General features: G+C 40.1%; 1 protein-coding gene across 1 annotated transcript in view; it reads left to right on the top strand.

The window, feature by feature from the left end:
* Positions 1–21,455, top strand: part of OSBPL10 (oxysterol binding protein like 10) — a 113,425-nt gene that overhangs the window by 87,342 nt on the left and 4,628 nt on the right. Inside the window, exons 7-10 of the mRNA XM_058035797.1 lie at positions 2,793–2,939; positions 9,457–9,940; positions 18,508–18,694; positions 20,118–20,300. Coding sequence (XP_057891780.1) covers positions 2,793–2,939; positions 9,457–9,940; positions 18,508–18,694; positions 20,118–20,300 — 1,001 coding nt within the window. The remainder of the gene's footprint in view (positions 1–2,792; positions 2,940–9,456; positions 9,941–18,507; positions 18,695–20,117; positions 20,301–21,455) is intronic.

Here is a 21,455-nt window from a genome sequence, read left to right as displayed (position 1 = left end):
GGATATTGCTTTCTGAAGATGACTGCTCTTCAGTTCCTGTAGCATAAATTGTAAACTGCTTCCTTAAATTCTCTTCCTTGGAAAGTGAGAAAAGCGCAGTTGTCTGCATGTCATTCACTGAAGGTCGCTAGTGTGTTGATGACTGTAATAGCTGAGTTGTGGGGTTTTTTTGGTGACCTTGCACAAGTCCTTAGAATAGGGAAAGTTAAGGTAATTAAGATTTTAGTCTTTACAGTGTGCTCATTAAACACAATTGATCTTAATGTTACATTGTGCTCATTCTCCCTGATGAGCAGAAAGGCTTTTATTTAGAACAATGCAAATGCTACTTTAGTGAGCACCCCAGGTGTCCATAGGGTGGCTTGCTCTGACCGAGGATGCTTTGCAGGTAGTATAGAGGGGTAATTTCACAGAATATTCTGCGTTGCTTGCTATTTTGTTAGGAACAGTTAAGAGTCAAGGAAAGCCTAACATCTATTTCATCAAGAAAGAAGGAAAGAAGCATTTTCTGGCCCTGGGTAAATGTGCACTCTTTGGGAGAAAAAGAAAATTCTTAGTATGTCATTTAGTCTGCAGACTGGTAATGGGTAATTTGTTTGTTTTCTGATGCTGTTAGCAACTTAAGGCTATGCAGCTGTTACACGTTCATGTAAAGAGGACAGAAAGAGAACCTGCTAGCATGTTCTCTTTCTGTCGTCTTTCTGTCTCCCTTGTGCACACTCACACAAATTTGTGCCCCTTCCCCTCCCTCCTGGAGAAGCGCCGATCAGGATATCCTCTGGGAACAGCAGCACCATTTCCCAGTTGGAGCTGCGTGCATTTAAGCTCCCTGATCTCAATGCCATGTGACTGGAAACGCAAGGAGCAGATTGCCATCCGGTGCACACTCCCCAACCCCTCAAATAGCAAAAAAAAAAAAAAAAAAAAAAAAAAAAAAGAAAAAAGAAAGAGAGAGAAAAAAAAAAAAAGAGGGGGTGGGAGTGAGGAGGGGAGGTTCCCTTGCTTTTTTTGTAGCGCTGTTAATTCCTGCTGGAGCTTGTTTGCCGCAAGCTCGGTTCATGGCAGTAACAGAGGCAGCGGAGCCTATTCGGTAGCTCAGTGCTCTCAATGAGGTCAAGCTGCATCAAAGGGAAGCCTCCTGTGGAAGCATCTCCTGTAAGTTCTGATACTGCTTTTTCCCTGCTACCTCCAAATAAATCATAGCCTGTATGACTCTGCCGGGCTTCAGTGCTTTATCCCTCCCCGACTGATAATTTTGTGTGAGGTTGTCAGGTTTTATGTTAATTGAACTTGTCAGTGAGGCATCAGTTGGGTAATAATGCTGTGCATTTTGGGAGAAAGGGGCTTATCTTCTCTCCTTTTATTTTCCAAGGGAGTGGGAAGAAGAAAGTGTGGTTTTGTCCTTTTGAAAAGCTCCAAGCTGTTGAGGTTACAGCTCACCAGATTCTGTTTTATGTAATCTACATATTCTACTTTCTAAATAAAGCAACTGTAAAGTGTATTGCAGATGTCATTGGGTTTCACCAAAGAGCTATTATTCTAGGAATAGCTACCTAAACATTTAAGTAATTAAAAAAAAAATAGAGAAAGTACTTTATTCAGATCTTGGAAACCTCTGTAGTAACTTAATTTCAAAGAAACTCTCCTTACACAAGCTGCAGTTCACTGGAGGGGTCTCTAATGTGATCATTCAAAAATATTCCTTTGAAACCTAATTCTGGATATTAGCTGGTTTTAGTGAAACTTTTCAGTTGCGTAGGCTTCCACACTGAGATGAAAAATTTCTTGTTTTATGTAATGAGCTAGCTGTTCCTGCAGAAATGCAATTTAGCATGAAAGAATGCTAACTTTTACAGGGAGTGTTGTCTCATTTATAGCATGGACTCTTTGGGCAATAATGACATGCTGGGCTGTAATTTTTCATCTACATAACCCAGTTTTTTTTCCCTTGAAGTACAAAAAGCTTACTTGAATACATATCTGGAAGGCTTGCAGAGTGGTTTCAATGGCTTGAACAAAGTAACTACCACCTGTTTGGATTATTGTTAGTTATACATTGTAAACCCTGAGGAAAAATAAAATATCACAAGTCATTATCCCTTTTGCTGTAAAGTTCCTCTTGAAGGGACTGGCATGGTGCCTGTCTATTGATATTCAGCTTGTATTTTTGGAAACTCAGCAGCACAGGCGTTGTTCTGTAAGGTGATGAAGTGTTGAAATAGTTATAAAGAGTTATGGCACTGCTGTACTTCCCAAAATCCAATGTCTTTGGGTCTTTTCAGAGGTATGTTCTTTAATTATAGTTGTCTTTTTACCTTCTTTAGTTAATATCTTGACTTTCTTAAATATCTAACTTTGAAAGTGGATAGAGAAAGGAAAAAAACCCGTGAAATCAGGTCATGCAGCATCTATGTACGACATGAATATTTGCTGGGGAGATTTATGAAGCAAATTTGAAGACTCATTTTCAACTGCATGTTTCTATTTAATGATGACTTGTTACTTAAATATGCTATGAGATTTATCTGACATGACTGCAGTATAAATATGAGAAGAGAATGTGCAAATTAGCATCTCATACTTAGTACTCTCATTCTGAGGAAAGGATCAGAAATGCTTCATGAACCCATCACTGGATTTTTTAATTTAATTTGACTTTGTATCTTTTGTTGGCTTTGACAGAGGCTGTCTTCAGTTCCATCAAGACAGCTCCATTTTTAAACATATATAGTGGTGGAAAATACCCATTCTGTATCTTTTTGTCCAGATGGTGACGCTTCTTTTCATTTCAGCATTCAACTTCTGAGTTGATCCTAGTTGAAGATGAAATGACAGATACTGAAGATAACGAAGAGGAGGATTTAGGAGTCATGGATGATCAACGCAGTGTAATTCTCCATCTCATCTCTCAGCTCAAACTTGGCATGGACCTTACCAGGGTATGAACACTGTATCTCTTTTATATTTGTTCACTGTTGTTTTTATTTCTCATCCTTCTGTGTGTTTATGTGCACAGCCAGTTATTGTGAGTGTGTTTTGCCCCTGTGGACAGTGAAGTTTTCTTTTTTATAAAAATGTGGTCCCAGAGAGCTGTAGAGTGCTGTCTCTTGCTAGGCAGGCTTTCACATGAAGTGACCATGTCAGATATTTTAGAGATGGAGGGGGAGGGAAGGAAAAAAAAAGAAGAAGAAAAAAATCCTTCAGAACTCTTGCTTATTTTTTTGCAAGTCTTTCAGAGAGTTACTTTCAGAGTAACCATATGTTGTGTATGGAACCCACAAGTATGTCAGGGTGCACTGGGGGTTGGGGGAACAATAATGGCAATTGTATGGATGAAGGATATACATGTTCACATAACTGCTTTGTGGATTGGATTCCATTTAATTGCAAATCAGCTTCAAAAAACCCTATGATGGTCAAGAAATTACAGTCTTCAGTGTATCAGTTCTTGTCAGCGTTGAGCAGCTCACCAGTTTAACCTTCTGTGCATTCTTCTGGTCCTAGAACCAGTATTGTCACAAGCTTATCCATACTGATACAAGCAAAGAAATTACAGTGTCTGAGAAATTTTCCTTTAAGTCCTTGGAGTTTTGGAAATGAGGTAGATGTTAAGGAAGCAAGGAGTGCTTCTTTTTTGAATAGTCTTGTATTCCAGTGAAACCTTCTCATGGGGCTTAATAAATAATCAAGGAGATTTTTGTAAATATATGGAATATCCTTTCCTTGCACAAGGGTTTTCTACTTGAAAATCCCCCAAATAAAACTCCTTTTGTCCACTTTTCACAAATAAGAGCTCATTCTGACACTGTCCACAAGTAACACAAAGTTTGGAAGGACCAGAGAATTTCTCTGGCACATGAAGTAGTTTTGCAGGAAGTTATTTTCATGGGAATTTTGATATTCTGAAGAGTTTGTCTGCTTTTCTTTTTTTAACATGTTAATCAAAAACTATAAATTTTTTACAAAATAAAGTTTTCTCAGTATAGTTTTTTGTGCTTCCTCTGGAACAATTTTCAGTGTTTTAAAATAATTACAATATTAAGACTGAGCGATTCTGTGTTCTGTTGCTGAGTAGCTGCACAGAAATGAATGTTTTATTCTAAATAAAATGAAAGTTTCATAATTTCATTTTGAATAATTTATACCTCTCACTTTTTAGTATGTCTGGGGTTATACAGTTCATTTTTGGTTTTATTTTTCTTACATTCTCACTTTTTCTTAGCTCTTCCTCTTTTTTCTCTTGCTTTTCTAAGGCTGTCTTGAGTCCATAATGTTCAAACTAGGCTAAGATTTCTTATCCGTGGTTCTTGTGTCTTCAAAACATTTTGTCTTTGTCTAAAGACAAGGTTTTTCTTTCCTGATTTTCACCATCATCTTGTCATGGCAGAGTAGGCAAAACCCAAAGACACACAGTTAATGTAAGTAAGAGAAATTCCTGTAAGTAAGAGAAAAGTAGACACTTATAAGAAAAATATGAAGGTAAATACATATATGATGACCTGTTTCTTATATAGTGTTCTTAGAGCACAGTTTTTATAGATAATGATAAATGTTGAAATGAGAAGAGCTACAGGCATATGGCAGAGTTAGATCTGTTTGTAGTCTGTGTGATGCATGAATACACATATGATAAGTATTAATGAGACATGCCACATGTGCACATCACTTTACATGTGCCCATTTTGAGGATTAAAAAAAAATACAGGACAGCTGGCTGCTTTTTTTATCAACTTTGCTTACTGACATGAGGCCCTCAGGGCCGCTGACATGTGACAATAAAGCTGGGTTTGTTGGCTGCACTTCTTTCCATTTTTCATTATTGTTCTAAAAGTCAGATTTCAGAGCACTTTGATGCTCATCACCTTCTGCTGGAAGTGGTTGTGGCACAGTTGTTGCTGATATCAGAGAAAATGTTTCCATTTCCTGTGCCTTCTTCCCTCGGGCTGTGTCTTTGGTTCATTCTGAGAGCTGTGGATTGTTGCGTGATACTCACGTGAACAAACAGCTTTTTCTGAGCCCTTGGTGGTTTTGGGTTCTGGATGCATGAGCATTGCCTTCACATTCCATATCATAGGAAACAGCATCTTATCCTTATGTTAGCCATGGCCTTGCCTGTGCTGACAGCAGTTTCCCACAGTGAAGATAGCCACGTTAATGTTGTGGAGGTGCCTCACTTCTGGAATGTGTCATACTGCTTTGCCTTTTAGTGAGGAGTTAAGGAGTAAAAACTGCTGTGAAGGAGAACACCTGCAGTGAAGTATCAAATCTGTGTGGGGATTTGCTACAATGGTCTAAACTTCATGGTGGCCAAATAGACTTCAACAGCTGCTGGAGAGAGTTGGGTGGGGAGCAGTTCACAGCAGCAGAATGTGGTGCACATCTGATGCTTCAGACTGGGATAGGACTTTCAGCCTCATTTAAAACTAGAATTGCTGGGGAAGAAAAGCAAGTTTCTAAATTGTTTGTTCTTCAGACTTTTAAAAAATGAGAAATGGGGCCAAAACCCACTAACAGTCTTTGTTGGCAAATGGCATCTAATGGATTGCAGTTAATGCTAACAGCTTGTACAGATGGGTGATCACTCCCCTGCATTCCCTTACCTTCCTTTGCACAATTAATATGTGCTAAAAATAAAGGGCTGCCATTCTTTGTAAAGAGCTGCCAGTAATTCTGCTGAATGTCAGCCTGTTGTAAATTAACATTGTGGTGTGTTCATGATGTCATAAGTTTTTACTTTGCTTGCCAATATTCTTTTACCCTGCAATTTTAAAATGTAAGTGGCATGGAAATAGCTTGTTTTATTCCCACAATGGCACAGATGACAGTGGAAAGAAAGCTTTTACACCTCTAAGAGAAGGATATCTCAGTATGAGGTAGCTTGGCTGGATTTCTGAAGAAATTAGGGAATGATGCTAACACCCATGTTTTTCCTCACTGTAAATAATAGTGGGAATAAATATCTCAATTCTTAAGACATTGTGCTCATTTTTCTCAGTTGCATTCAGATCTAATTAAGTGAATTCAAACCTAGGAAGTTATAATAAAGTTTTCAACCAGTATAGTCTTTTTAACCTCAATGAAAATGGAAGAATGCCTCTTAAACTGCTTTCTTTTCATCTGAAGCCTGAGAGAGAGTAAGAATAGATTGTTCTAACGTTTTAGAATGAGGTGAGGTGATTTTTTTGCTTCAGACTTCAGCAACTTGGTATTTCTTCCAGAGTGTTTCTTTTGTCCAAATGGTTGTCATGCTGGCATTTTCTCAGAGGAAAAAATTAGTTTTGACTTCTTATGCAATTAAAAAAAAAGAAAAATTCGTAGTCCTGCCCAAAGCCAGTATAAAGAACATAGGTCCTAAGTGTATTTTTCTGGACGCTTCATTCTGTCTGGTTGAAAACCTCATTCCTTTAAAAGCTGGAGTGCTAGCACAGGTGCTGAACAGCCTGGTGTTAGCAAGAAGAAAGCTGTACAGTTGCAAATTTATTTATGTCTATTTTTCTTATTTCTGCAGAAATCAAGATAGGGCCAATTAAAAAAATTATTGGTGTGATTTTTTTTTTCCTTTTTGCTATGTTAGTGTGTGGTGTTGCATATTGAAACTTTGAGGCTGTGAGATTATTTGATAAAAGGCAATGTTCTGTAGGCATATTTTGTAATACTGCAGTTGTGTAAGCTTTAAAAGTCAAATATTTTTATTTCATAGTTCTGCCTCCTTGTGTGGAAACAATTCAGTTATTCAGTGGATCTGTTCCTGCCACAATTGAGGATTTAATTTCCAGCTTAGTTAGGCTTTTAAAGCAAGATCATTTGAGCTGGAGTTCAGGCCTGACTCAGATTTAAAATTGATTCTTGAAACTCAATAGTTAGAGTCAGTGATTCATCACATCTCACCTGGTGGCAGTGCTGCTGTAGCTGTGTTGAGCAAAGCACCCGTCTGGGACTTAAGGGAGGAGATACCAAGACTCTGTGACCATGACAATGGGATGAAACCACGGCAGTCTTAGTGTTGTACCATAAAATCTGCATCATCTGAAGGATGGTCTGCAGTTTTCCTCTCCTCTGTTTGTGCTAATAAAGGTCACTGTCTTTAGAGAGAGGCTCTTGGACATAGTGAGATGCAGAGTGCTGTTTATTCAAATGAGTTTGCCCTTTCAAGTCTCTGCAGTGAACTCACAAAGGCACTACTGGTATTTCTAGACAGAAAATATGGGAGATTTTTTTGAATGTTTTGCTGTCACTTTCCCATCCTGTAACCTGATCTTTTAGTGTATAATTTATATTAAAATGAGATCCTGAATTGAGGATTTCAACTGCTGAATTGTGTTTTCCTAAAGATGATATTGGATAATGAATAATGGTCAGAATGAGAATGCTGCAAATAAGATGGAATTGTTTAAAGAGCTAAAGATAATAATAAAAAAACCTCTACTGGCTTTCTGCTTTGCCTTCAAAGTTTTGGATTTCATTTTGAAAACCAATCTCCTCAGCCTGCCACTGTCACACCACCAGGACTGTAGGCTGTCATTAGCACTCAGTCTGCCACACATAGTGTAAAATTAAAGTCCTCCATCATTCAGGGCCTCAATAGGTTGGTAGCAGAAATCATGTGGAGTCCTCGAGGCTTAGAGAGTAGAGTCAGAGAAATATTACAGATGGAACTTTGCTTGATTTATATCTAAACTTGTAAAAATTATTAGCCTATAAAGGGCTGTATGTGTGTAAATATAAAATACAGAAGGAGAGAGCCAATAAGCAGATAAGTTTCCAGACACAGCAGTTCTCTCTTTTTGCAGAGAGTTGCTGTGACTTGCTGTGTAGCTGTAAAGACTCTGTTCGAGCTGCTGTGACTGGAATTCTTGTTCCTGTTTACAAGTTCTCTTTGAGAAGGGCTGAATGATTAATAAAAAATTGAAAGCTTCTATTTCATTATCCATGGGATCCAAAAGGGCTGGTCTATGCTTTGGTCCCACTTAGAATAGCAAGCTGGACCAGCAGGGGGAAAGCAAATGGGTTTGTGACAAACAGTGGCTCCCTGCCTGCTGTAAATAACCCTTGCTTTTGGGAAAGGGAAAAAGGAAAAATTTAAAGTGAAAATGCAGTGAAAATTTAAAGAGGAAAGTAGAAGAGTTGCTGTAATAGAGGACAGCAGGTTTGCATCTGGCATCATTGAGCCACTTGGATTCACATAAGATAAATTTGTGTGTGCCAGAAATTCCTTTTGGTCATGTGAGAGCAACCCGTGAGCTCCCCTGCGACAGACCTGCACAAAGTGGGGAGCATGGGGGCAAAGAAGGGAGAGAAATAAATGATGGTCCTTAGCCCTTGTTTGCCTTGCAGTACCCTCCAGGATCCTTCCGTGGAAAATTCCAACAAAATGTTACTGTGAAGTGAGTGACCTTGGCAACATCTGCGTTGCTGGAGAAGGCCCTTGAGACTGTATCCAAGTCACCTGGGGCTGGCTCCCTCCAGCGCAGACTGCCTAGAGCTCAGCCCCAGGTTTTTTCTGGGCCCATGGGAGCCTCTCTATTCCCATGACATGAATGTAGTGGTTTGTGCAGTTTGTGTTCCAACTCGTCTGAAATAAAGCGAAGCCATGCAGGGGCCCACCATAGTGACATGATACCGTCTGAAACTGGAGGGTGTGCCATGGGCTTGGGGGACACAGGAGATCTTAGGGATGGCAGGGGATTTGGCTTGGGAATTGTGGGGGGACATGACATATAAGGACACTCTAGGGCAGATGGGGACTGCTTTCTTACCTACAGCCTCTTGGGAAGGCTCCTTGGGATGATTTTATACTTGGAAATAAACTTGATATTTGGTTGTGGTTGGATATCCTTGGGCTGGTTTGTTAGAGGCTGGAAGGGACGTAATCCATGTAGAGTGGGTAGTCAGGGGCCCAGGAGTGAAATATGGGACAGAGATGTTTGACAGAAGTGATGGATGCACCCCTTACATTCTCCACCACTTAGAGGTTGGTGATGGGTGCATTCATATAAAATACTCATCTTCTGGTGTTTTGGGAGGGTGTGCCCCTCCCATTTTGGAGGGTTATGATTAGTTTGGTTTGTTGACATTTGGTGTACATTAGTTTATATCAAAGTATGTTTTTGTGTCCTGTAAACAAAGAAAACAATGGCTGGTTTGTTAACTGAGAGGAGAGGAAAAGGTGGATTTCCATGTGCGTGGAACAGCCCATCCCTGTTGTGTGAGCTGCTCGTGAAAGTCATGATGATCTCAGGAAGCAGCCTGCATGGGTATCAAGGCCACTGCTTTTTCCTTCACTCATTATTTACACTGCAAAGAATATTAAATTGTTGTGGCATGGGAGGGAAATATGCTATCCCAAAATTTGGCAGGGTCAGAATTACAGCTGTCCTAACTGTTCCCTCTCCCCCTTTCCCCTCAGTAGTGTGATCACAGGGAAATCATATATGCCTTTGTCTGCTTTACATACAGGTAGTGCTTCCAACATTTATTTTGGAGAAAAGATCCCTGCTGGAGATGTATGCAAATTTCATGGCCCATCCAGACCTGTTTTTGTCAATTGCAGCTGGAGCCACTCCCGAGGAAAGGATTATCTGCTTTGTGGAGTATTATCTCACAGCTTTTCACGAAGGCCGAAAGGGAGCAGTTGCCAAGAAGCCCTATAACCCTATAATTGGTGAAACCTTTCACTGCTCGTGGGATGTGCCTAGAGATAAAGTGAAAGCATTCAGAACTAATGGTGCCTCCACGGTTTCTAAGGACTCAGCCAAGGAGCTTGGCCAGGACCAGTCCTCATGCTACAAGCTGAGGTTTGTAGCTGAACAAGTGTCTCATCATCCGCCAGTATCTTGCTTTTACTGTGAGTGCAAAGAGAAGAAAATGTGTGTGAACGCTCACGTATGGACCAAAAGCAAGTTCATGGGCATGTCAATAGGTGTTTCTATGGTAGGTGAAGGTAAGAAATGTGCTTTTATTCTGCTTTCTTTTAGCTAATATTTCTGGGTGTCAACAGAAATCCAAATGTTTTCCTACTTGGTCTCCCTCTGACCTTTCCTTTGAACCTTATGACTGTTTGCTTTTGTGAAGTTTGGAATTAAAACTGTAGGATTCATATAACCTTTTGCTGTCCAGACAGAATGTGAAATACACATTGCATATATAAATGTGTGCTTATATTGATGAGACTGGTAATTTATGTGGCCAGACTTCAGAAATAATTAAGTCATAAGAGCAAATGACAAATTATGGCATATTCTGTGAGATCATTTTTGGTCACTTTCAAAGTAATATGGGATTTGGTGTTCGTTATTGGAACAAAGCAGTGAGAAGAAACTCATTTTTGCATAAACTTGACATTTGTTTTTCATAGTTTCTGCAAAGAATCATGATTTCTGTAGTGTTTGAAAGTTAGTGTATTTTCATAAGCTTTCTAGAATGTCACATAGTAGAGGTGTGAATCCTGATTTTCCATATCATGCACATGCAGTCTGCATTGTGATAAATCATTGCCCAACTTGAGTTCAGAAATAAAGGGAGTTATAACAAATCCTTAATGGATGATCTGAACTGATGCACCACTTGTACCAGTGTTGTCACTGACTGTTCATGCATTGAGATAAGTGTGTTTGTAAGCAATTTAGTCCCTTTGGCCATTTGAGGGTAAGATGCTATGTATGGATTTTAGTGTTTTGTCTTAAATAGTTTTTGGACTGTAGTCTCAGAAGTATGAAGACAACTTGCTTCTTTTTGTCACCATTATGTTAAATACTATGGTATTAAAGGCAGTAAAAAAGTGGAGTAGGAAATGCAGTGGTTTGGCTTTGCTTTTTAATAGCAACGAAATAACTATGGTGAAAAAATACAGGTATATTCTACTATTTCCACTATCTAAAACTAAAGACCATGAAAAGGACTACAGTTGCTCCTTCTCTGATGGCAATTTATTCCTTTTTTTAATAGAAGAGGCATGAAACCTCCTTACTACTGGTTTTGATACCCTTGTGATAAAGTCTGTGTTAGCATTTGTGTTTCCTTCTTCCTGTGGCTTAGGTATTTTGCTTTGAATACGGAGTTAAGGAAGTTGGGAAGGGAGTGTCAGAATGGAAATTGGTCTGTCTGTCTGTCCCCTGCCTGTACTAGTCACAGGCTTAACATTCTGCATTTTTCTGGTACATGTTCGTTTCTAGTACTCTTTTGCTGAGTGAAGGGAACTATTTAATGGAAATAAAATTAAACACAAAGTCACTTATGATTATGTAGGAGTAGGGAAATTTCTTTCTCTTGCTGCTAGCGCACACAGTTCCCTGAAGTTGAGGGTGTCTACTGTGGGGATTATTTAAGACTTCAAAGTCCTGATGTGTCCCAGTTTTGAGAGAGAAAGGGTCTAAGACTGCTTACTCACTCACCCCAAGGACTGTTTCATGTGTGCATGTGGGAATCAGTTCCTCCCTGTGCTCTTTCTTTTTTTCATGATCCTGGAGACGTCCCAGGAGTGGAGGCAGGCTCTGGGGAACATCTGCAGTAGCAAACTCTTTAATTCCAAGGTTTGCTGCTGGCTCTGTGATGTGCATGCTGGGAGAAAGTCTGGGTTCACCAGTTCATAGTTACTATTCATCTTTTTGTTCATGTAAGCAGTGCAGGAGCAGGGACATTCACAGTGACAGCATTTCTGGGAAGTGATGGAGATACTTCAGTGCAGCCCAAGCATTTTTGTTCCATGTTGAGGACTGGCAATGAGCAGCAAGAAGTTTTACCACTGAGGCCTTTCTGTCATCTGAAAACAGCAAGCCTAAGCCTGGCAGCCTCAGTTTAAAATGCCAGCTTTGCAGTGCAGTTCCTTCACTTGAAACTGCACTTTCTTAAATTTTTTTTTGTTTATTTATTTTAGGTCCAGGGAAGTCTTCCTGATTAAGTTGGTGTGTGAATTTGTCAAGCTGTGCAAAAGTTAGAATCTACTGCAGATGCTTCTTTCTTATGTGCTGCATAAGTATAAATTCTGTAGTAGATTGAGGTCAGTGTGAGTACCAGGGAATAGATTGCTGAACTGACAAAAAGGAGCTGTTGGACTAAAAGTGTGGAAAATCTAAGCCTGTGTTTTTGTGCCTAGTAGTGCAGGGCCTAATAATTTTAGTAATGTGAAATTTAATTTGACATTTTTTTGTGTTTAGGGACATATTAGAGATGCAACATTTCATATGGGGTGAATTAGCCTAGCAAAGTTAGTGAGTTGGGCTGTGGAAAGGTGCTAATAGTCAGAAGGCACATGAAGCTACTTAAGGTAGGTAGAAACTAAAGTTAGCTCCTTGGAGAGAACTGCGCACACCAAGGTTGGCTGGTAAGGTTGTAGAATTTTATTTTAATCTTTTAAAAGCAGATTGAGTTTATGGGGAATGAAATATCATTCTGCTTTTGATGAGATCCTACTTTTGATGAGAGACAAAGTAACATCTCATGGATCCTCAAAATCTCTGGGTTTTAATTGTTGTGGGGTTTTTTTGCTACTGTGCATTGGATGACCAAACTAATTATGTGCTATTGTTGGAATTTTGTCTTGTGTCTGACTCCTTTTTTTTTTTTTTTCCTAAATTCCCCCTCATTATGAACATTCAGCACTTTCTTTTGCCTGTTGCTGGAGTTAAATTACATACATGTGTGGGTCTTTGACTCTTTGCAAGAGCAGAAAGGATTTTAGATGTGACATCATGTTACTTGAAAGACAGTTTCCTCGATGCCTCTAAAATACCTGTGTCTGTTTTGAGTCTTAGGTTAAATAATTCTGCTGTTGGTTCAATATTAGGTTCATTATACTACAGATTAAATCAGTACTAATTGATACGGGAGAGGGGGAAAACATCCTTCCAGACAGAGTGCTAGAGAACTGTAATTAATGCTTTGGATAATTTAGTGATAGTGAGTGACCATCTTGTTCTAGTCAGATATGTATCACAACAGTTCTGTCTGAGCAGGCTGACCAGAGAAGTTGTGGATGCTCTGTCCTTGGAGGTTCCCAAGGCCAGGTTGGATGGGGCTGTAAGCAGCCTGGTCTGGTGGAAGGTGTCCCTGCCCACAGCAGAGGGTATGGAACAGGAGGACTTTTAAGGTCCCTTCCAACCCGGGCCATTCTATGATTCTGTGACAATGACCAGAAACTTCATTGTAGCCTAATGTTGCATACAAGCAACTGGGGTGTGTTTTGAACAATCCAATGTGTCCCTCCAATAGTTCAGTGGAGCTTTTTCTACTGCAGTTGGCTATTTGCAGAAATAGAGTAGTACTGAATTTTTGGACCTACAGTGTGTGAAGAATATGGTAATGGTAACGTGTCTGTGGAGGCTTTGAATCATATTTTTATAGCAAGTCCTTAGATGTATAGAGCACATTGCTTTTTATGTTTTTTATTAGAAGCTGATATAGAGTGTCATGAAGGGTTTATAAAGGAATTTATAGGATTAGGGGAGTTAAGGATGGTATGGTCTTGGCACACAAAGGCTACAGCTCAGTGTCTCAGTGGTTTGATTTTTTGTGTGTGTCACACCTCAAAGTGAGTAAGATTTTTTTTTTCTGTCTGTGGTTTTTGTTTGTTGATTCAAAGTAAGTATCAGATGCAGAGATGCAGAACAATTGGGAGAGCACTGCTGGAAATCCATGTGGGGAGCTGTTTTATATGCTAGCCTTTCTTCATCTCTGGTTATGAGTGCTCTAAATCTGGCTTGCTAATGAAACCTTGCAACTTTTCTTTGCTGTATGACAAAACCCCCATTCTTCAGAGTAGTCAGCACTGAGTTTCCTCATGAGAAAGCCACCTGGAATAGAAAAGAGGTTATTTTGCATAAAAGAACTGAGGTTGCATGTGCAGTCCCTAATTCTGGTTAATGTTAATTATGTACTAATGAAAGAGTGAGGGAGGAGATGAGGCTCTAATGAACAGGGTCACATTAAGATTTAAATTAGCAAAGGATGAGAAAGTCAGTATAAATATTAAATGGTTTTTATGTGGTTCATAGAATCTTTAAAAGGATACTGGTTTGAGGTAAGGGTGCTGTGGTGACCACACCTCAGTGTCAGCTGTGCCTGTTCCTTTTCTGCTCTTGGATTTTGGTTCAGAACAGCAAAAGCCAACCAAAAGTGTCATCTTTGATTTATGGGTTAATTTTGCAGAGAGCATAAAGTACATTTCAATGGATTGCTCTGTATTGTCAAGTGGCTAGTTACATTTGATGTTTTCACTTCTGCTATTTTAAATGTTTTTAAAAATAGTGAGGTATGGGCTTCCAAAAATTATTTTTTCTCAAATGAAATCAACTAGAAAAGATCTGATAGGTGGGTAAAAGTTTCAGTGCTCTTTCAGGGTAAATTTAAAAGAAAGCAATGAATGTTTTTTCCTCCTTTTTTTTCTTCTGTTCAAATACATGTATGTGTGTGTATGTATTAATAGATGTACAGATCTATAATTTCTAGTACTGAGAAATGAGTGACTTAAAATTTATCAGTCCCAAAGTTTGATTGCTCCATGCAATTAGAGCTACCTAAGTATTTCCCTAAGTACTCATTTTTCTTTAGTATTTTTAGCCCAGTGTTTTTAGAACCATTTTCATATAGCATGGCACTCGTTACCTAATTTAGCAAATGATTCCAGTCTTTGAAAAATGAGCAGTGCTCAGCACAGCTGCCTGGAAGGTTTGAGACAATAAGAGCCCAGTTCTGGCATTTCCTGTTTTCCTGTGGGGATCTGGGCAGTTGGTGATGCACGACACCCATGTAGGGCTCATCCTACACGTAACTTGCTCCTCTTTGTGTGTTACCAGAAACACAGACAGGGTGAAGAGCTGCTTAAATGGGAAAGCTGCCCCAGGCCCCTGGTGTCCCACGTGCCATTTGTTGTTCAGATTGATCTCCATGCAGGCAGTGGGAAGCATTAAATCCCACATGTCTCTTCTGCAGCCTATTGATCCAGAGCCTCCTCTGGGGTTTTTTGCCAATATGTGTTACTGGGAAATCAATGCACAAAGCCGCAGCATCAGTGAGGGACGTGTAAGAGTCAAACTGGGAGAGTGATGTGCCAGGCCATGGCTTCCTTTAGTGCAGGCTCAGGGGTCATGGATAGGGGTGTGACTCTGAATACATTGCTGGAGTCAAAAGGAGGAGTAAATGGTGTTGAGGACATTTCAAGGAGGAATTTCAATATCCTGCAATGGTTTTTAACAAATTCAGCCTTCTATGTAGCATTTTTTCCTAACAAACCAGATTACTAAATCCACTGCTCCTCCCAGAGTATTGGTCTGGTGTATTCTTCCTTGTGTAATTGTTGCCCATAAATACTTTAGATTTTTTTTTAAGTAATTGGAAGTTTTTGAAAGAACTCTTAGATATGAGAGGAAAAAACTAAAAATGGGAGAATATTTTACAGCTTTACATGTGTTTTATTTTACATGTGTATTTACTTATAGCCATTTTCGAACTAAACTTGAATCATCCCTTACAGCAAGGAAGCAAAGGAAGAAAAATGGCTTGTGTATTTTCCAGCAGTTGTTTTTAAAGCTCAGTTGCAATGTAATGATTATGAGCAGATGTAAAAATGACACATTGTAAAGTAACTGTTAGCTTTCAGTTAATTGGCTTTTGATTTCTCAAGATTGACACTTTGCAGGGTGGGGAGTTACTTCAAATTGTGGTACCTGTTACAAATGTTGAATCTCAGTGCAATTTTTGGCTTCCTCTCCCCTAAGGGAGCACAGGTCTCTCTTCAATGTGGTGCTGCAGCCACAGTGTTTGTGGTGCTTCATTTAAACAAAGTTTTGCATGTGAGCTCTGTGAACAATGGAATGCAAAGCAGTCAAGTTAATATTAAAGTATTATCAAGTCATGGGTATTTCAGATCTGCCCTTTAATCTCTTTTAGACTGTAATTATAGAGCTGGAGTCACATTTCAAGTGAGATAGCGCTTCATTAAAAAATGTATTTATTCAGGTGTTCAAGGAATTCAGAAAATATGCTACCGGGTGCTAAAAATACTGCCAAGAGAGCTGGGTTCAGTTTTTAATATCTAACCTGCTGTGGTGGTTAAATATTTACATTGAAGGTCACTGCTGCTGTTTGCTCTGCACTTTAAATGTGCTTGGCAGCGCTGCAGCTCTGAGCCCCTCCCATCTGACTAGGGAGAAAAAGCTCTTGATCCCATCGGGGGACAGAGGCAAACCTATGCTGACCCATAAAGAAATTGTGTTTATCATACCAGTTTCCTCTCACATGAGGAACATCACATACAGTGATGGTCAGAGGAGGATGGGAGAGGGAGGGAGACTGTTTACAAGGGCATGTAACTACAGGAAAAGGGGGAATGGCTTTAAAATGAGAGTAGGTTTAGGTTAGATATTAGGAAAGAATTCTTTACTGTTGGGGTATTGAGGTGCTGGAACAGGCTGCCCAAAGAAATTGTGGGTGCCCCATCCCTGGAAGTGTTCAAGGCCAGGTTGGATAGGGCTCTGAGCAGCCAGGTCTGGTGGAAGGTGTCCCTGCCCATGGCAGGGGGATTGAAACTCAATGATCTATAAGGTCCCTTCTAACCCAGGCCATTCTGTGATCCTACAATTGTTTTTTATTAACTTAATGCTATTGTAGCATCCATTTAATAAGTCTGATAGCCAGAGTAGTTTTTTGAGTATGAGTTATTCCTGTCTGCATGTCCAGGGTGGGCTGGGTAGTTCAGCCTCCCTGCAGTGTGTTCAGCTGGGGTGTCTGTGCAGGTGTGAAGCCGAGGAAGCTGGAGGCAAAATGTGTCTCTGTGTTGTGGCTGTGTCCTCCTGGCCTGTCCCTGCTGCTGAGGGCTCAGCACGTGACACAAGGAACTTGTGGCTTGCCAAGACTGAATGATTAAAGTCCCTTTGAGACATGGCTTTTCTGTGTGCTTTTGCACTCCCAGCTCCTTGTGTCAGAGCTGACGAAGGGAACATGCCGCCTGTGTCACTGCTGGGAGGCTGAGGTTGCAGAGGTTCTGAGAACAACTGCATGGAGCTGGTCTGGTTTGCAGATCTTTTCCTGTGAAATAGTTCAGAAGGCAGAAGTGACGAATTGCAGTTTCCTGTGCTTGTATTTAGTTTTGTTAGCTGGAGCCAATATTCAAGATCAGGGCTCTCTTAGAGCTCTGTGCGTTTAATTTGGAGTGTGTCTTAATTTAAATTTAGGTTTCCATGCAGTGTTAAAGGCATATTTTCATATTGACAGCAGTAGTGTTGTGCTCCTATTTAATGCTTTTTCTTCATTAAATGTGAGACCACTTTGAAAAAGTAGTGTCAGTTTTCCCTTAAACAGATAGATTAATCAATACCACTAACAGTGTGTTCTTCCCCTGCCTGCCCCAGGGTGAAGGCAAATGGGCTCAAGCTTATCTTGCTACTAAACCAATACTATTACTGTGTCAAAATAACTTTCCTTTTTTTTTTTTTTCAAAATATTTCTGGGTTGTGAGTTCTTCCTGTAATAGGTTATTTTCAGTCCCTGTTGTGAAAAAATATTTTCAAAGCTGTCATTTTTGCCTTTAGGCAGTTAGTAAATGGGACACAAAAGACTGTAAAACTCTGGTAAAAAATACGCTGCAGACATTTGGCATGATCTAATTCTGCGTGCAAGGTTTATGGTGCTCTTTTCCTGGGCTTATGTCCTGTTATCCTGAAGACCAAACTGCAGTTTTTATGGGGATAGAGTTGTATCCTTGGCCCCAGGGGAAGCTGCAAAGGTCTGATCAGGAAAGCAACTTTCTTTGTGCAACTTCCAAGTAATGTTGAAAAACTGCTGCTGTTGTGTGTTGTTTTTAGTTACAGCCTTATGGTGCTGAGGGTGGAGGAACCTTTACAGAAAGAGATGGAATTACCAGTAATTTTCTCTGCCTGGTAGGGACATTGGACTTGGTACTGATAGAGCAGTGGCCCTGCTGGGCACCTCTTTGATTATGCAAGATTTTTTCAAAGCCTATGTGAGAAACCAGCCATTTGGAAATTAAAGAGCAAAGTTAATAGGAAATTTGTAGTTGCCATGTTTTCTTGTTGTAGCCACAGAGACTTAGAGCCTTTCACAACATCAAGAGGGAATTAGTGGAGGACATGGCTGTTTCTAACTGAATGGAGAAGTGAACAGTTCTTTGGCCATGCCCATATTTTTTCTGGAGGGAGATTATGATACAACACTGACAGAGCACCTGAATTTTCAGTATGGCTTTTTAGGTGGACATTCTATGTTTATCCAGCTTTTAACACTAATGCAAAGTAAGGAATCCAGTCAGATTTTCTGAAAAGTTGTTTGGCAGCACTCAGTATGTCAGGGTGCACAGTCAAATGGGATGCTTTTGAAAATGCTTGTTGGAAGAAACTTGTTCTAGAAAGCAGAGTTTCTTAGCAGAGAGTGCTCTCCTTCAAGGAGGGCTGCACGTGCTCTCCATGGATGTGCATTTTGATGGTGCTAATTAGTCAGCGACCATCAGGTCTTATCACAGAACCTTTTCTCACCTCACTTTCTCCTCTTCCTGCACAGGTGTCCTTCACTTGCTGGAGCATGAAGAGGAGTATGTCTTCACCCTGCCCAGTGCCTATGCTCGCTCTATCCTCACCATCCCCTGGGTGGAGCTTGGAGGGAAAGTCAACATCAGCTGTGCCAGAACGGGCTATTCTGCCACGGTCACGTTCCACACCAAGCCCTTCTATGGAGGGAAGGTCCACAGGTACAGCAATCACTGCCTTACTCTTGTTTACCTGCTGCTGCATTTCAGGGGAAGGGCTCTGGGGCATCTGTTCAGTTCTCCTGTTGCAGTATTCCATAGACAGATAGCTGAAGTTCTTTTCCTTTTAGTGCTGGAGATGACTTAAAGCTCGAGGGCAGTTTATTGTAGCAATACATATGATGTTGTTTAACTGAATTGGATGTATTTATCTCATTAAAATAAAGAGAATGTATATCTCCAGGCTTTGTTGTTTGTAAAAGTTGCTGTAAGTGTAGGATCAGAAAAATGTACATGGAAAAGGCAGTATTTCTGCTACCCCAGCTTCTGCTTCTGTGTGAGTCTTGTAGATGAACTAGTGTTCCAGGTTGAGCTCCTGAAAAGTGTCACTGCCCATTGTGGTACCTCCCTACTGGGGACTCCCATCTCTGCACTGAAATTCCAGATGGTGAAAATGTTGTTTACCTTCTTTGGTTCCCCTTTACTAAGGGTGCAAAGAGGCACTGTGCAGGACAGCCTCCTGTCTTGCTTCCATGCTCAGGGTGATGTTCCAGGCATTAACATCAGATCCCTTTCTTGTTCTGCCATGGACTGTTGCAGTGTCCAGAGGAGACTGTGCTTTGCATGGTTGCCTCTGTTTCATTTCAGATGGTGTAACTATTCTTCCATATGTGTATGTGTCAACCATTTCAATGTTGTGTTCAGGTAAATGTCCACATGAGACTGTTTTGACAGGGCTTTTCTTTACAAGCTTTAAATTAACAATTGGTGCCATCAGGGTGAGTAAAATTTTGGGGAAGTTGTGCTGTATTACTTTAGTAATTAAAAAATTGAGTTTACACATTACTTTACATGGCTTTCTAAAGCACATGTATGCATGCTCATGGACACGTTCACAAAACTTCTCCCTGCATTTCAGTTTTCCAGTCCTACCTGTCTATTTTGCTCACTCTCAGACCAGTTGACTGGTGAGGTGGCTTTAATCATTGCTTCTCAACAGCTGAGAAGTGAACATGCAGAGCTAAAGAAGAAAACAAAGATACCCAAAGTTTTTGACGTGGGTCTCTGAGCAGCATTATGTTCAGGCATGAAAGTATCATGTATTGAAAATGTCACATGAATGTCAGGGATTGTTTTTCAGGCTGCTGAGGTAACCATTTGGTCTGGGCTTGAGCCAGGTACCACAGTTTTAAGTTGGATTACTCCTGTGTTTATTTAGAATGTCATCCCCAAGTTGTTGCTGTGTTAGAAGATCTTTCCTGGAATGAGTCTGTCTTTTTTGGAGGCAGTATCAGTACTTTGCTTGAATAATTGATTTGTGGAGGTAGAAAGCTGCTTGCACCCTTAGCAAGGTTGTGCTTTATGTGTTGATAATAAATGGTACCAGTTATGTCTGTGGTCTGTTTTTCCTTACCCCTTGAATCAGGGTTACGGCTGAGGTGAAGCACAATCCAACGAACACCATTGTGTGCAAGGCACAGGGAGAATGGAATGGCACCCTGGAATTCACTTACAGCAATGGAGACACCAAAGTGATTGACACCACCAAACTGCCTGTGATCAGGAAAAAGATCAGGCCCATAGCAAACCAAGGGCCACTGGAATCAAGGTAAGTGTGTTGGCGTTCTCAGGGATCCCAGGATGAGGGAAGAGATGAGAATGTTGACTCCATGTTTCAGAAGGCTGATTTATTATTTTGTGATCTGTATTATATTAAAGAAAATGATGTATTAAAATTATACTAAAAGAATAGAAGAAAGGATTTAATCAGGAGGCTAGCAAGGAATAGAAAGGAATGATAATAAACTTGTGACTGACCAGAGTCCAAGACAGCTGGACTGTGATTGGCCATTAATTAAAAACAACTAAATGTGACCAATCAAAGATGCACCTGTTGCATTCCACAGCAGCAGATAATTATTGGAGGCCTCTCAGCTTCTCAGGAGAAAAAATCCTAAGGAAGGGATTTTTCATAAAATACGTCTGTGGCAGGTAAGGGCAGAGGCTTTGCAGTGCTGTCCTGAACTTTGGGTGGGAACAGAGCAGGGAAGCCAACTGCAGCTCTGAGTGCTGTGGTTCAAAAATTCCTTGCTTCCCACAGCACAGAAATCTGGGCACAGAGAGCTGAGGCTGTGTATTGGTTCCTTGGAGCATAAATTACGCTGTAGTGATGAGTACATCAATTTTGTAGATGGGGGAAAGGCCTGTATTTGTTTTAATGAGCATCTGGAAGATGGTAATGCAGTGTTTTCACCTGCTTCTTGGAGTGATTGCAACATGGTAGGCAAATCAGCTTGTTGCAAGCAATTCAAACTGGTACATATATTATATATTGCATATCATTGAAACTGGTGCTTCATGTTTTATATATTTTAGAATATGTATTTGTATAAACATATATAAAATGCGAGGCAATATGAGATATAAAGACACACATACAGGTGGTTTTGAGGCACTTGGCACCTACATCATGTGCCTAACTTGGACTAGGTACATTAGAAAAACCTGATCTGTATTCACTGTCAATAACTGTTCATGTTTATCTTCAGAAAAATCAATACCTTAATTGAATTTAGGAACATTTTATTGAAGGATTTAAAAATATGAGTTAAACTACATTTTATTATCTGTAAACGTCTTTTTATTTTACAAAGGTGTCTTGAGTCATTGTGCGGGATCAGATACAATTTGTCTACTTTCTGGACCACTTGCTTATCCACAAACTCATTTTTCCCCTGTAGTGTGGAACATAAAGATTGTAGTA

Source organism: Melospiza georgiana, chromosome 1 (assembly GCF_028018845.1).
Source record: "Melospiza georgiana isolate bMelGeo1 chromosome 1, bMelGeo1.pri, whole genome shotgun sequence".
Taxonomy (NCBI): Eukaryota; Metazoa; Chordata; class Aves; order Passeriformes; family Passerellidae; genus Melospiza; species Melospiza georgiana.
Note: the sequence above shows the minus strand (reverse complement) of the source record. Positions and strands in the feature narration are given on the sequence as shown.